This window comes from Tachypleus tridentatus, chromosome 9 (genome assembly GCF_004210375.1).
Source record: "Tachypleus tridentatus isolate NWPU-2018 chromosome 9, ASM421037v1, whole genome shotgun sequence".
Taxonomy (NCBI): domain Eukaryota; kingdom Metazoa; phylum Arthropoda; class Merostomata; order Xiphosura; family Limulidae; genus Tachypleus; species Tachypleus tridentatus.
Window position 1 is genome coordinate 72,640,141 of NC_134833.1, and position 15,225 is coordinate 72,655,365.

A 15,225-nucleotide genomic window follows, 5' to 3' on the forward strand; every position below is an offset into this window, starting at 1 on the left:
GCTGTTTTGTTTTACCATCATATCCTTTTATGAATTTTGCTACATTTACTTTTACCTTTTTACCAGATGTTTGGTGCAAATAGCCTAGCTGCTTTGTACCATAAAACAATCAACCAACCAACTAACAATACAAGAAGAAAATGCAAATTACTTGATTGATCAGTGCATGACTTATGGCTGGTCCAGGTTAGCAAACAGATCATCAGTGCCAGTAGTACTTGGAGCATGTGATAAATATCAAAATGTGATACCATATCACAACATGTACCAGTAAGTGAAGGATATCTTGGGGATGAGAGAATGAAAGTTTTGCAAGATACTGGGTGCAGTAGGGCAGCAGTGAGAACTCTTCTAGTATCTGAAGACCAAATTATGGGCAAAGTACATCTGTATGTACTATTTGATGGAACAGTGAGGAAGTTTCCCTTAGCAAAAATAAAGGTGGATACATTGCATTATATAAAGACCTTAAGGTTGTGTGTTTGAAGAAACCAGTATACAAGTTAACAAGTAGTAAATATTTGAAGGTAGTACAAAAGGAAGATGCTTTATCATAGAAACCATGAGACTGCCCTAGAGGAAGTCAAATGCAAAACAGAAAAAAGAGACTTGTAAAATAGAGATTGGACAAAAGATTTTACTTCTGCTGCTCAAGGTCAGTAACAAACTAGCCAAGCAGTGAAAAAGATGTTTCACACTATAGAAAGTGGTCAACAAAATACACTATAAAATGAAAGTTAATTGAACTATTTAGTGTAGGTTGTATTAACTAATTTATGTTGTGTTTACAATTCATTGTTGTCAAGGCTATTGAACATTGCATGCAATTCATAGCTATCAAGTATATAAGATATTTCTAGAACTTGTGATACATGTATAGAGCAGCAGACAGACACAAAAAGAGCAAAAGAGGGTAAAGTCATAAGAAGTTTGGTGGGAGGAAAGTTAATCCAAAATTAATCATTATAGGAGTGAAATGCTTAATAGTTATATTAGAATGGAGTTAATATTGTATGAGATAAGGAGAATATGTTGTTTGAAGGTTTTATTTCAACTGATAGTTTCCTTTATTGTTGTGAACTAAATTTATAAGTATGAAGAAAATTCTTTGTCCTGGTGTATAAAATGAATTTTACACAATTTGTGTAACTTTCTATGTTGTGTACATGAAAGACAATATTTTTTTATGTAAATAGACCCATGATTATTCTACAAAACCAAAAAGATTTTAATTTATATAATTTATTTATTAATATATTATGATATAATATTATAGTAAAAAAATTTGAACTCGTCTTTGTAGGCTGACCTTAACACCAGCATTCAAGATGAAGCAGGAGCTTTCTATGGAGTTACAAGCCAGTGAGTTTCTTAAGTCTTATTTGTAGAAAAGAATCTACGTGTAATTATACATTTAATAAGATTCGATATCAATTGGTTGTTTTCATTATACTTAGTGCTGTAACAGACAAAAACAAAAAAAATTACCGGATATGATGCAGTATGTGGATTGCACTGATGATAAATGGTATACAAACAAATCAGTGGTGTGGCAACTGAGATGAATAGAAATAACACTAGTTCCTGCATTAGAATATAATAACAGAAATCTGAAGGTAAGAAATTATAGTACAATTTTGTTCACAATAATACATTATTTTTACATAAAACATCATTTCTTGTCCTAACAATTTGTTAATGTTAGTAACTCAACAGTTAACAGTTAGCAAAACATGTATATGCAGTTAAACTGCAAATTTGTAAAAAGTATCATTAACATTAAATATTATCATTCCACACGATATTTTCATTTATGTTGTAGCTCTTGTACACATATTATCAATGTTCATAATTACTAGAAAAAAATACTAAAATACTATTGTAATGATTTCTGCAAATAAATGAGTAACTTTAAGCTGGGGTGACATCATAATACAAAATATTGCAATGAAATGCATTCATTAACTTGCTTAGTTTTAGTAAAAATACATGCTTTAGATAGACATTTTTCTTGAATATATCCCTGAACAACTATTATTGTAAATAAAACTAGAAAAATGTCAACATTCCTACCATGACTAAAACATTCTAAAAAAGAACAAAGATGGCTCCAGCTTCATATTTGTCCTCTTTTAAAGCTTTTATGAAATTCTGTTCAAAGTGTTTCAAAAAGCAGTCCTCCTTTCAAACTTCTTTTGGTCTGAAGTAGACAGCAGAACCACTTGGACCTGTTCAATATCTCTCAGATCAAAGACCAGTGATCCTAAAATCTAAATGTTTAAAATTCAACACCTAAAAGATTAATTTAGAATTTTTTTTTTTACAATAAATCTTAATGTGTATTTAAAATGTTTAATTGTTACAAATTGTAGGAAAGGCCCATTTTGAATGTGCCACAATCAGTCAGTCAGTGTTGCTACTCTAGATCTGTTTGGTTCCTTGGAGACCATTTTCAAAGGATACTGACTTGGACATAATTTACTGACTCTAATACAAGGAATATTTTTATTATAACAACTAAAAGGCTCTAAAATAAATTTTGGCTCACTGAATTAGAGTTCTGTTAATAATTTACATTTAACACCATCTATGGTCTATAGCCATGTGTCACAAGCTGTGATCACATTCAGAGTGCTCAACAAAACATTAAATATATTAACAAAAGTAAATAGTCAGGTTTAGTTATTGGAGACTACATTCCCCAGAATTTTGTCTAATGGGAAACTGTCACTTTCACAATTTCTTCAATCCTCTACTTTTTCTGTTTTTCTTTAATTTCAAATCTGTTTCTTATACTATCTAGCTACATTTTTATTGGTCATTCTTTCAAAACAAACTTGCCCCTTAAAGAATTTCCCATGAACATAAGTCATAGAATAGAGTGAAGAAGGGATATTACTTTTACAGGTCAACCAGCAGTGGTTAGTATGTTTTTTGTTTTTTTAATGACAAAGAAATCAAATTGTTTACAAGTATTCTTTAGTGTGCGAGGTATTAAGTTATATGATTTTGTAAAAATTAACAATTAACTCTTTTTTTTTTTTTTAAATAAAAGCCAGTGTAGCCAAGAGAGAAAACTTCAATTTTTCTTTTTTAATCATTAAGAAAAATATTACAATACAAAGCATATGTTCAGTATGTGAATGCCAAGCTTTTGATAATGGTTTAGCTGTTTATCTTAACTCATAACAATGTGATGTGTGTTTTACTACATTCATTTATAGTATTTTTGAACAGGTGAAAATTGTTTTCAATGTTGCATTTAAAGACTTCAAATTGTGGTTTCAATGTGAAGGTTTTTAGCCTATGAACTTAATCTTTTCTCTTAAAGGTATGAGAGCAGTGAAAATATGACTATAACATGTTCCACAAAGGTTTGTTCTTTTGGAAAGCAAGTGGTTGAAAAAGTTGAGGTATGCAGGAAGATTTCTTATTTTTATACAAAGTTGCATTTTTTTTACTTTCTGTCATGAGATCTGATACATGTAGATGTTTCTTAATCTGTATAATTTTCAAAGAGGAAGTATATTCTGATTATCAAACATTGTTGTAAGAAAGGCTTAAATGTCAAGAAATCTGATGTAACATAAAATGTGGCTTATCTATAACAACATCATTTAAAATTTAATTTTGAGGGACAGTTTTTATGAAGGTCCAAGTGCTCTTGGATTTTTATAAAGTGAAAATGCAATAATATATATAGTCCTTGCATTTGATTATACTGTAGTTTTACAGCACATACACAGTAAAGATGTAAAAACAGTACTTTGTCAAGTTTTTTTTTCCCTTCCTTCAGAGAAGTTATTCTTTTACACAGTTGTTGCTTCTAGTTGGTTCTGTATATAAATATATATAAATATTGTGATACTACACATGTATGGAATTCTCAGATTTGGACAGTTTATTAATATTGGATTTGCACAATATTAGGGATTATCAGTTATTTGAGTAAGCATTGTTTCTGTACTTGTATTTTGTGTATGGGGCTGGGCATGGCTGTATGGTCAGCACTGTGCATCTAAAAATCCATGGTTCTCATCCCAGTGCTTTGAAATTGCATTCCACTCTGTGTTGATTCATTGTAAAAATGGTGGTAACATCCTATTCTTTAAATAAAGTAGCCTCAATCATGTGTGTTTTTGACTAACTACTTACCTGTCAGTTCAAAATTAGGAACGCTAATGCTGATTGCCCCTTTTAATTTTACTCAAATACGTGCAACAAATAAAGAAATTTGAAAACTGTTGACAAAAATTACCAACTCGATGTTGTCTCTAAATAAATATGAAAATATCATTAGTTATTGAACAACTGTTTCTAGAATGAGAAATATTATAGATACCAAGTGTATGTTTTGATCAATTCAAGATTTTTGGAACGTACTAAAAATATTTTGAAAATCTTAACTTTAAGTACCATAACTTCAAACTTGTAGTGACTTCTGAGATTTGTCAATATCAATATTTTAAAAACGTTTACTGATACAAATTAATAATTTGGGAAGCATATAAAGTTTTTGTATAGTTTAATAATTTACTGAAGAAAAGTATATTTTTTGTTTTTCAAAGTTTCTTACAAATGAATATTGGTACACATTAGCAAAATATTTAATGTTCATAAACTTCACGTACAATACACAAAGAAACTGGTTTTGTGGAAGTTAAACAAGTACAAACTTCTGATTTTATTACAATTTTGCAAATTTCATTTATAATTTTACAAGTGTTTTGATAACTACAGTTAACGTTTGTAATCCACACTTGAGTATGATGTGTAGATTTTTTTACATGTTTATAATGTATAATGAAGTTATTTTCCATTTTGAACAGACTGAATATGCTAGGTTTGAGAATGGACGTTTTGTGTATAGAATACAAAGGTCACCAATGTGTGAATACATGATTAATTTCATTCATAAACTGAAACATCTTCCAGAGAAGTACATGATGAACAGTGTTCTAGAGAATTTCACAATCCTTCAGGTAAGAACACATTTTAACAGCCTTTTAATAGTACTTAAAGCATCTTTTGAAAACATCCATCTGTGAAAGCAATCACAGCAGTTTATCTCGTCATTCTTCTTTAGTACATTTTTTTTTATTAGTTTATTTAATGAACAATTATTGGATAGTATTTATGCTACAGCCTTATTGCTTATGTTAAATAATTTTAAACTTTTGTAGCCTGAAGTTTAACTTTAAGGTTGCTATTATAATATTTATCTGTTAGATGTCTTCAGTTATACAGTTTTCACATCTTTAACAAAATATGGAAGTTTTATATTGTTTCTCTCCTTGACAGTGCAGTAGTTAATGTTATAAACATTTCTTCAAACAAACTGTTTCATTGTTTATGTTGTCTCTTTTCTTTTGTCTTTTGGTAGTAGAATATGTGATAGGAAATTCTTCAACTAAAATAGATTTAATTTACTAATTCAGTGATTCTTTTTACCTCAGTTTTTTGGTAGTTGGATATGTACCAAAGTGGACAGGAAATATCCTAGAAGTCCTATTCACTCTTTCCACATTTCTTTAAAAAGAACATTTTATATCTTCTTATATTATTTTTAAATCTGGCTTAATAAAAACTCTTATATGAAAGTCATCTTTACTTTCATTCAACTTTTATCATTACTATTGTCGTCTTCTCCCATTAACACTTCTTCACTTGACTCACTTTCTAGTCAAAAAGACTAGTTTAGTGGTTCACAGGTTTTTCTGAATAAATACAATTACTTTGTATAAATATCAATGATAAACAATTTTTTTATTCAAACTATTTGTGTAATTACATAAATACTAAGATAAAAATTAGTTCCAACATAATTCAGTTCATATCGAAACATTTGTTCAAGTAATTGATCATATAAATATCATCTAAATTATAACAATGTTATCTCAGCAACCTGAGGCATATGGTTGACACATTACAATGTTCTTTACAAAGTTTTTGTAATTACACAAATATATTTATATTAATAGCAAGCTCAAGGTACTTGTATCTAATCAAATTTCTGAGTACTTAAATGACAGTTCTGTCATCATGATCATGTATTATTATTATTATTATTTCTTAACTGTTTTAAACTTTGTTTTTATAATTAACAACAAATGCACTGTATAGTTATAAGCTTTAACTACATGTGATTGTGGTAAATATTGAAACGTTAAAATAGCATCTTTCCTTAAACTAGTAAAATGTTTAAAATTAGGACAGTTTATTGTAGTATCTTTTAAATATTTCTAAAAATACAATCAGCTTTAAAATGCCTGAAAAATGTTTTAAGCTTCATATAATTTTACAATAATTATAACCTAAAGAAATATGAGCACGCATTGCTTGCAGATGAATTGTTACATTTTATGAAGCAAGTTCACAACATACATAAATTTAGAAATGATTAAGGTCAGAAAAGATCTTTGTAAGAAAAAAAGTATGCATGACTAGAGTTCAGTCAGTTGATCTTTAAGATTATTGACATTTAATTATAGTTTAAGCTAATAAATAAATATTTAATTTCAAACATTTTAAGCATTTTTAGTTGTTATTCATAATTAATTTTGAACAAACTATTTAACCTAGTTGTGCTCGTGTTATTTTGATTTAAAATCTATTTTTATATAATTTGTAATTAATTGTTGTACTTCATGCAAGTTTCTCTTAACTACAAATTTGCTCTATTACAGAATTTATTTCTTAACATTAAGAAACTTTCATGCTTTTGTTCCTGATTTTAAATGGGTAATACTACTTCCTGAAATTTCATTTGACTGCATTAAGAAAAATTGTTTGTTATCAAAGTTTTATATTATTGCAATGCTAACAGGTGGTGACTAACAGAGAAACACAAGAAACTCTACTGTGTATTGCTTATGTTTTTGAGGTGTCCACAAGTGAACACGGTGCTCAGCATCACATTTATCGACTGGTGAAAGACTGAAAGTTGACTTGGAGCACTGCACCATTCTGTCCATCATCTCATCAAGTGTCATTTCATGTTCATCTTAATATTATAACAGTGCCTATGCTTGTGAGGTGGCTGTGGTTTTGCCTTGTATAGTTGTTGTCATTAGATGAAATGTGTCCACTTAAGGTAGAATTATTTTTACATATTCAGCATAGAAATGTCAGTTCAGTAGTGTGAAACTTAAGTCTTCTGGTTCCATAAGGTAAACAACTAAAGCAACTAGATTGGTAATTGTTTGTATTGAGGCAAAAGAGGGAAAGTTGCATGTCTTAGAGCACAAACTATGTTTTAGGTTTAAATGAAATGCAAGAAAATGACACCTCACCCATTCATGTGTGATTGCATTAACTTTATTCTTCTGTCAAGATTTGTATATTCTTCTGATTATCATATTTTATACCATAATGTTATAAATTTGTTTTCTTTGTTATGTTTCTCTTTTGAAGATAGATTTAGTTTAAAATTTGCAGAGTTTTGGTTTTCTTAAAATGTTTACAGTGAATTTGATTTATTATTTGGAAGAGAAGGAACTGTTTCCAATAACCTTGTTACAGTAAAGTCTTGGGCCACCCACTTAGGTCATTCTCCACCTAACTTTTACACTTCTATACTACTGCCTTCTCATGTAATTGTGGTTATTTTAGTAAACAAGGTATGTGTCATTATAGAATTCATATGCGATTTGCCATTTGTCTTTTGTTTTTGTATATCAGTAGGTGTAAACTTGGTTAATTATCCTCATTGAAAGATGAGCTAATTATTTCTTATAAAGGTTTATTTGAATTTAGTGAATGTTTGTTTATAAGTTGGTATTATAAATTCTAATCAGTTATTCAATCTTAACATTGCTTTTTGATTACTGTATACTAATGATAATAGTGTGAACTTTATAGTCACCTAAATGTTGAGAAAAGTTAAGAATATTTACCTAAATGAATGGTACAAGCTTGAATATCTAAAAAAAAGTGTTATTGAGCATGGTCTTCTGCTGTAGGTGGATCATTTACAAGCTAGTTGGGGATGTATAATATTTTTTTCAATGTGCCATGCTTGCTGTTTTAGTTTATGCTGTACATTTGTGTTCTCTTCTTCCTTGTAAGTAAAGTTAATTTTTGTTGCAACATTTTACATGCCTTCTTGTGTAATGTATTTTGCTATTTTCTAGGTTAAATTGAAAATAGCCTAAAATCAAATATATTTGTGTAGGCATGTTTTGTTTGTTTTTGTTTTTGATTTTTTGCACACATGTCTACCATGTAAAGTATTTAAACCATAGAAATAAATCCTTTATCAATGAATTAAATTTCTGTGGCATAAGTTTTCTTTCTTTTGCATGTTGCTTAAAAAAATGCTATTCTCTCAGTGTATTAGTTAAGCAGATTGTATAGTGTTTTTCTTTTGGCCAAAAGGTTGAACCTGCCACTGTCTTTTTAGCTAGATAAATAAAGATACTAGCTGTACTATATTCATTAGTTGTATCTAGGTAATATTTACAACTGTTGAACACAACTTGCATTAAACAATTACTTTCATCCATTTTAAAGCATTTACAGATGTGTGTGTGACACACATGCACGTGGTAATTCATGAATTAAAAAACAAAGTTGGTAACCACCACTAGAGCTACTGGAAGTAGTGTAACACTAACTTGACTTGGACTAAATAAAAAGCGAGTATTAATTTTGCATCCTCTATTAAATTATAAAATACTAAGCTATTCTTCTTGATATGATTATCCAGAACTCTTAAATATTTTTATGAAGCCTTTATTTACATAATTTTGATGTATTGGTTAATGCTTTTTTCAATAGAAAATTGTTAGTTTGTAGTAAATAATTGGCAGCAGTATTTGTTGTCTTAATACTTCTGGTGTAGCTGGCTTTCTATATTGTAAAAAAAACAACCTGAAATATCATTAACATAGCTCTGATTTAAATTTTGTTTTTTATTTTAGTTTCTCAGTGATACAGTTCAGAGCAACTTTTTGCAGTATTTCTGTAACTGGTTTACTTAAATTTTTTTTAGCTCTCAGTAATACCTTTTTTTATGCTGGAAAATTTGATACTAATTTTTATTAAGAAATAACTTAATGGTTCATGAAATAATACTCGACTTAAACTGGAGTAATTATTGTAATGAATATAAAACTTTTTCAGTTGTAGCATGCTAATTAAGTCTATCATAATGTGTAACTAAATAAAGATAAATTTTGTTATTGAAAGAAATTGAGAATTTTTTCTCACCATTTTGAGTTCTCTTCTTTCTGATGCATTAGAAGCAATAGTTTATTTTGACTTAGTATGCTACCACTAAAATAAGAATTTGGATTGTTACCATGGAGGTGAAATAATTAGTTTCAGTATGTTGCTTTGTTATGAATCTATACCAGTGTTCTGTTTAGGTGAAAGGTTAAATTTTTGTATTGTTTCAAATAAACAACTTATACTAAATAGTTAAATGAATGGATTGTTTTCAGTATATAAGTTTTTACTTTCCTAGTTGAAAAACAAGTTTCATGCTGTAGCCTCAGTTCTATAAAATATTCACCATGATTACTGCACAAAACAAACATCATTACATGAATTTAAAGTTTTTGAAGTTATCTGTTTACAAAGAAGAAAACAACTTTTTTAGTTTTCTACATCTTAAAACAGGAAAAACAAGTTTTAAAATATTACTTTTTTTAATACTACTTTCTTTTATCTTCATTATATTTCAGCTATCTACATTATGCAGAATCTTATTGATATAAGATTAATTAATACAAAATTAAGTTATTTTGTGGAGTATAATGATAAATCTAATCTGTTTTCTGAAGCAGTTTACTCTATATTTGTGATTTAAATCCCACAACCTTTTATTGATATTGTGATTACAACACTTATGAAATGTTTGGTAAAAAGCACAATATCAATATGACTTCAGTAAATTAATCAAAAGGTAAAGCAATGTTACAAAAGAAAATGTACTATCACCAGCAGTTAAGATATACTTGTTCAGTAAATTCTGATCACAATTTTCAACACTTCTTATTCTGTCTGTTACTTTTTAAAATACAAATAAAGGTTATATGAATTATACAAATGGTAATAACTGAATAATGGTATAGATGTAGATGAGTTTAAGTTAACTAGCTGTTGTAGTTGCTGTCTAGAAGATAATTTTTAAATTTCCAAATATCATTAGGAAACTTTTATTTGGAACACTCATGGTTGTCCTAAACTTAGATTGAAACAAATTGACAACAATGTTGTGAATTGTTTGATAAACTGATCATGTTACCAACTTTCCAATCACATCTTTGTTATGATGAGTTTGCCATTATGTAGACTCAAGTATATTCCATGTTTAGTAGGAATAAGGGTATTTAAAAAACAAAACAAAAACCCTTTCACATAAAATTACTTTTCAGTATGAAGAAGGCATTAACAAAAATATTTATATGGTAGATTTCTATGAAACATATTTTGGTACAATTTTAAAAAGACATAAAGGAAGTAATAATCTAAGTATTATGTAAAATGTTTAAAAAAATGGTTATATTATACTTACTCAAGGTAACTGCTATTATGTAGACACTGATAGTAAGACTTGATAAAAAGTGGAAAGTTCACAATATGTTTCTAAGTAGTAATTATATGTTGAATATTTCTGGTGAAATAATGGGTGGTTATTCTTTTTCTCTTTATGGGTTAGTTAATATTTTTGAATTTTTATATTCATACAGCATACTGTAAATACATTTTTCATAAAAAGTTGAAGCCTATATCTCGCCTGATACCTTTTAAAATGATAAGTGTTTGTGCTGTTCCTGTGGGTTGTAGACCATTTTAAAATGTGAATTTTAGAATTAGAAAGTATTAATTGTACAAATTGGTTTGTAGTTTGTCTTTTTTTAAGACTGACAAAAGAGCTGTGCTCTTGAATCTTGTAATGGGAAGATGTAATTACAGACAAGAAGGGCTGTTGCAAAAAGGTATGAAATATTTAAATTATTAAGCTAAGTTACTTCTTTACTGTATCAATTACAGCTTCTCTTATTGTATCTGAATGATTGTTTTATTTTGTTGTTTTTATTTGAAGAGCAATCTGTGTAAACAAATTACTCCCAGAAACTTTCTTGGTTAAACATAATGCCAAATAAACATATCTTGTTTCAAACATTAATTCTTATGTGAGGTTGAGTGTTTATTGTGGTATATTTAACTAAAATAGTTGTTTTCAAAACAAATGTGTTATCAATAACAATGTTAGTGTTCATAGAAATGAAATAGAAACCCTAAGGTGAACGTTTTTATTCAGGAGCAATCTGGAATTCCCAGTTTTTATAACATCATGAATGTGTTCAAACATATTAATAGATAGATATTGACGTTAGAGACTAATGCTATAGACTGGCATTTTCCTACGTAAAAGGAGTAGTAGTGGATGTATAATATAAAACCAAAGTAACGGGATACATAAAATATTATAAACGTTTGTATTCATAAAAACAAAAACATGCTTTTTTTGTTAGGGCCATGGTTTTGTTGTAATAGCGAGAGTTAAGTTCCACTATTCGATTAGAGTATAGCCTAAGAGTTGGTCGTGAATGCTATTGACTAGCTGCTTCTACTTATTTTATCAGTTTAAAATTACAGATGGCAAGTAAGGTTAACCTCTGTGTAGCTTTCCATGCGTATCCAAAATACACACACACACACACACACACACACACACACACAACAATTCCACGTTGTTTGACGTCCAATCAATCGTTTACACACGGCAAAATTCGTATCCTGCTCAGAAAATTTATTAACTCACAAACTAAAGCGAATTTTACAACCGGTCCTTAAAGAAAGGAATTAACAAATTTTGACAAACGATCTTGTAATTAGTTTTTAGGTGTTTTTTTTAATAACTTAATCACAAAGCTACACAGCTGATATCAAAAACTCATTTTTAAGAGTTATATTTCACCTACTGCTGAGCAAATATATGATAATCACGATAGTATAATCACTGGTGCAGAGTAACCGAGTGGTGGCGTTAACCTCTCATGAAATCTTCAAGTCACTTCAAGAATTAATCAGGATTTAAATTTATAGCTCTTTGAATTTAATGAAAATTATCCATGCATACTCAGCAAGCAAGAGTTTATAAGACGTATTTAAAACGTAATAGCCTTTTTACATTATTCTTTACACTAAATTGAACAAAAATAACAGCAGTTATGGGTATTAACATCTCAACCTGAAGATGACCTAAGAAGGTCGAAACGTTGTTCTCTGCTTTATTAGTAAAAGTGTTAATACCCATACCATCCGTCGTGAGATACATTTTTATTTCAAGTGGGTTTCTCGTCACCACGAAACAGCAGTTAATTCATGATATCCTTAAATCGTTCTTTATAATATGTATAATAGTGATTATTAATAATTTTAACCACTGGTCCACTTTAGATAATGGTCAAAAAGCCAGAAGCAAGTCTCAGCTTGTTGAAGAACATATTCCCCAAACACGGTTTATTTACATCAGCGATGTCTTATTACAGTGCGAGTCACAAATTAGGCCTTCGAGGGCCTTGTGTAGCCCATAGGCCGCCTATTGTGGAACACCGATATTCAAACTTATATTCATAGAAAATGTTAGACTATCGTTTTTGTCTAGTTTGCAATGCAGCAAAACTTTAAAATGTATTTAAAAACGTTTTATACACACAAAAAGAAGGTAGGGGTAACTCCTTGTGTAACAGGCTTCTTACAGGAACTTAACAAGAAATTAATACCTGGAAAAAAGAATCTACTCAAAAGTACACGTGAGAAACGTAATTATTTCCCCAAAAGAAAACCAAAGACCGTCTGAATGGGTCACCTGTTTTCAACCTCTTACACCACTATACAGTAGCGTGTGTCTCAGTCAGTCAGTCAGTCAGTAGACTCTAATATGATGTCACACAAAAACTGTTTAACGTTGCAGTTGCACTCTTGTGACGTCAGTAAAACATGCGCATGCCATGAATCCCAAGAATAACTACACACTTTATAGGTTACAACAGTGTGTGTATTTCTTATAGCAAAGCCACATCGGGCTATCTGCTCAGCCCACCGAGGGGGATCGAACCCCTGATTTTAGCGTTGAAGTTACAACAGAGCGTGACATATGAACTTCAATAACAAGAAATACAAATATTTGTAACTCTTAATTTAAGTTTTATTGACTCTTAAAACAGAACACTTTCAGAAGTATATCTATTTTAAGTGATATTTTTACACTGCCGGTTGTGTGTATGTGAAAACTATAAATCACATTTTAAAATGCTCATGACAAACAGAATTTTGAGACATGTAAGAAAGTTGTCGTACGAGGAGTCTATAGAACAAAATAAAATGTAATATGCATATTGATGTGTTTTAAATGCAAAATAATCGTGTGACAAAATAAATCAACATCCCCCTGTTTTTATTGGTGATCGTTAAGTTTCTCTCTTCCTACCAAAGATTTGTAAATGTGCACAATTATTTCTGCATGAATTCTTGTTTATTTCTGTTTATTGGAGCTTAACAGAGTGCTGGGATCTAAAGTGTGTTCTAAAATGTCTTACATCTGTTTATTTGAACGAGATTATTTAATGTCCCTGGCATGTTTTGGGGCTTTTTCTGCTAACACGTGATAGATGACAACAGTGTTCACAAATAACGCTATAAACCACTGATTTTGAAATACAAGAACATATATTTATGTGATAAATTAGTGTTTCCAAAACTATTGTAATCCATTCCTCCCTTTAATAAGTGTGATTTCTTGCGCGACCCCTCTTTCTTTTTAAATGAAAGATCGAGTGAGTTAAATTATGAGATGTGTTGTAGTCATTACTTATTATTTGCATTTAAAAATATATTAAAACGCTTAATTTTGTATTATTCCACTACAGACTCTATCCTTTTTTCTTGCACCCTGTGGGGGCGCCCCACACTTTGGAAAACGTTGTGCTCATTGATTTTTGGTTCATAAGCTGATGTTCATTTATCAAAGTAGTAGCAGATGATGCAACGTATTCTGTACAATACTTTCTGAATTTTCATAAATATTGGTTCATATCAGGTTGTTTAAAATGCACTAATATATTTCTAGTGTTAGTTTCATGTTTGCACGAAACAAGAAGGCGTTTAAGATCCTTTAGATTTTGATGTTGACATCATAACCAACTAGTGGAAAAAACAGTACTAATTAAAGATAGTTTGGTATATGCTTTTATGTTTGAGAAATTACCACGTGTTTTTTTCTTTTCTTTTCAGATTCATATAAAGGATAACTAGATTACCAACTGGTAAATTTTAGTCAAAATTTATTTTTAATTATTAGAAGTGAAGGAGCTGGCTTATTTTCAACAAATTATTATTCTGCACTTACAACTTGCCCTCGAGTAGCACAGTGTGCGGCCTTATACTTCTAGGAATCAGGTTTCGATATCCGCGGTTGACAGAGTATCGAATTTCCTTTGTGTAGCTTCGTGCATAAAAACAAACTTACAACTATTTTAAGCAGGAATATATTATTTTATCCTCTCACATGCTTAGTTACATAAAATAAAATTGCATTTCATTATAGCAAATATGATATTTCCTTTTTTTCATATCTAAGAAGCTTAAAAATATGCTGCTTTAATACTTTAATGACTCCAGTCAATTGTCGCGCATTACAATTTAGAAAAAAAAGCAATATTTTCCATTATAACAGACGAATTATGTATCTGTAATACAAAAAAAAATCACATAATTAGCTTCCCAAAAGCCGTGGTGTCATTTGTTTTGGTTCAGATTAATCGCGAGGCGACGAAAAACTACATTTAAATATCTAGATCAATGACTTACATTCTATTTCGCGTTTCTTATAATGAACAGAAGATTTCACATTATGACACAGTAAGTACTCTAAAGAATTCTAATAATAACACTTTCCCGTACTAAGCGGAATAGTTTATATTTTTCAGTTAAAAAGATAACTGACTTCGTTATTGTTGTATAATTATTTCTGAGTATAATAGACAGAATTTTGAACATAAAACATTAGTTGAATATATAAGTCATAAAGAAAGTTCTAACATTTCTATCTCATTTAATAAGTGAAATATCAAACTTGATCTTAAAAGTAGTTAAATAATAGATATTATTCAGTCTTTACACCATATTTGTATTATGTTCTGTAATGAAATATTCATAAGGAATTATCAGCTGTAAATGTGTCCAATAGATTTTAGTGCTGCGCGGAGTACA

The 15,225-nt window shown here is 29.5% G+C and overlaps 1 protein-coding gene across 4 annotated transcripts in view; it reads left to right on the plus strand.

Annotated features, from left to right (window-relative positions):
• The window catches only part of LOC143225484 (transcriptional enhancer factor TEF-1-like), a 127,480-nt gene extending 116,346 nt beyond the window's left edge, over positions 1-11,134 (plus strand). For all 4 annotated transcript variants that reach the window (XM_076454975.1, XM_076454971.1, XM_076454974.1 and 1 more), the window contains 4 exons: positions 1,304-1,362; positions 3,332-3,413; positions 4,830-4,982; positions 6,827-11,134. In XM_076454975.1, the coding sequence (XP_076311090.1) occupies positions 1,304-1,362; positions 3,332-3,413; positions 4,830-4,982; positions 6,827-6,940 (408 nt within the window). In that variant the 3' untranslated portion in view covers positions 6,941-11,134. The remainder of the gene's footprint in view (positions 1-1,303; positions 1,363-3,331; positions 3,414-4,829; positions 4,983-6,826) is intronic.
• Positions 11,135-15,225: the final 4,091 nt, after the last annotated feature.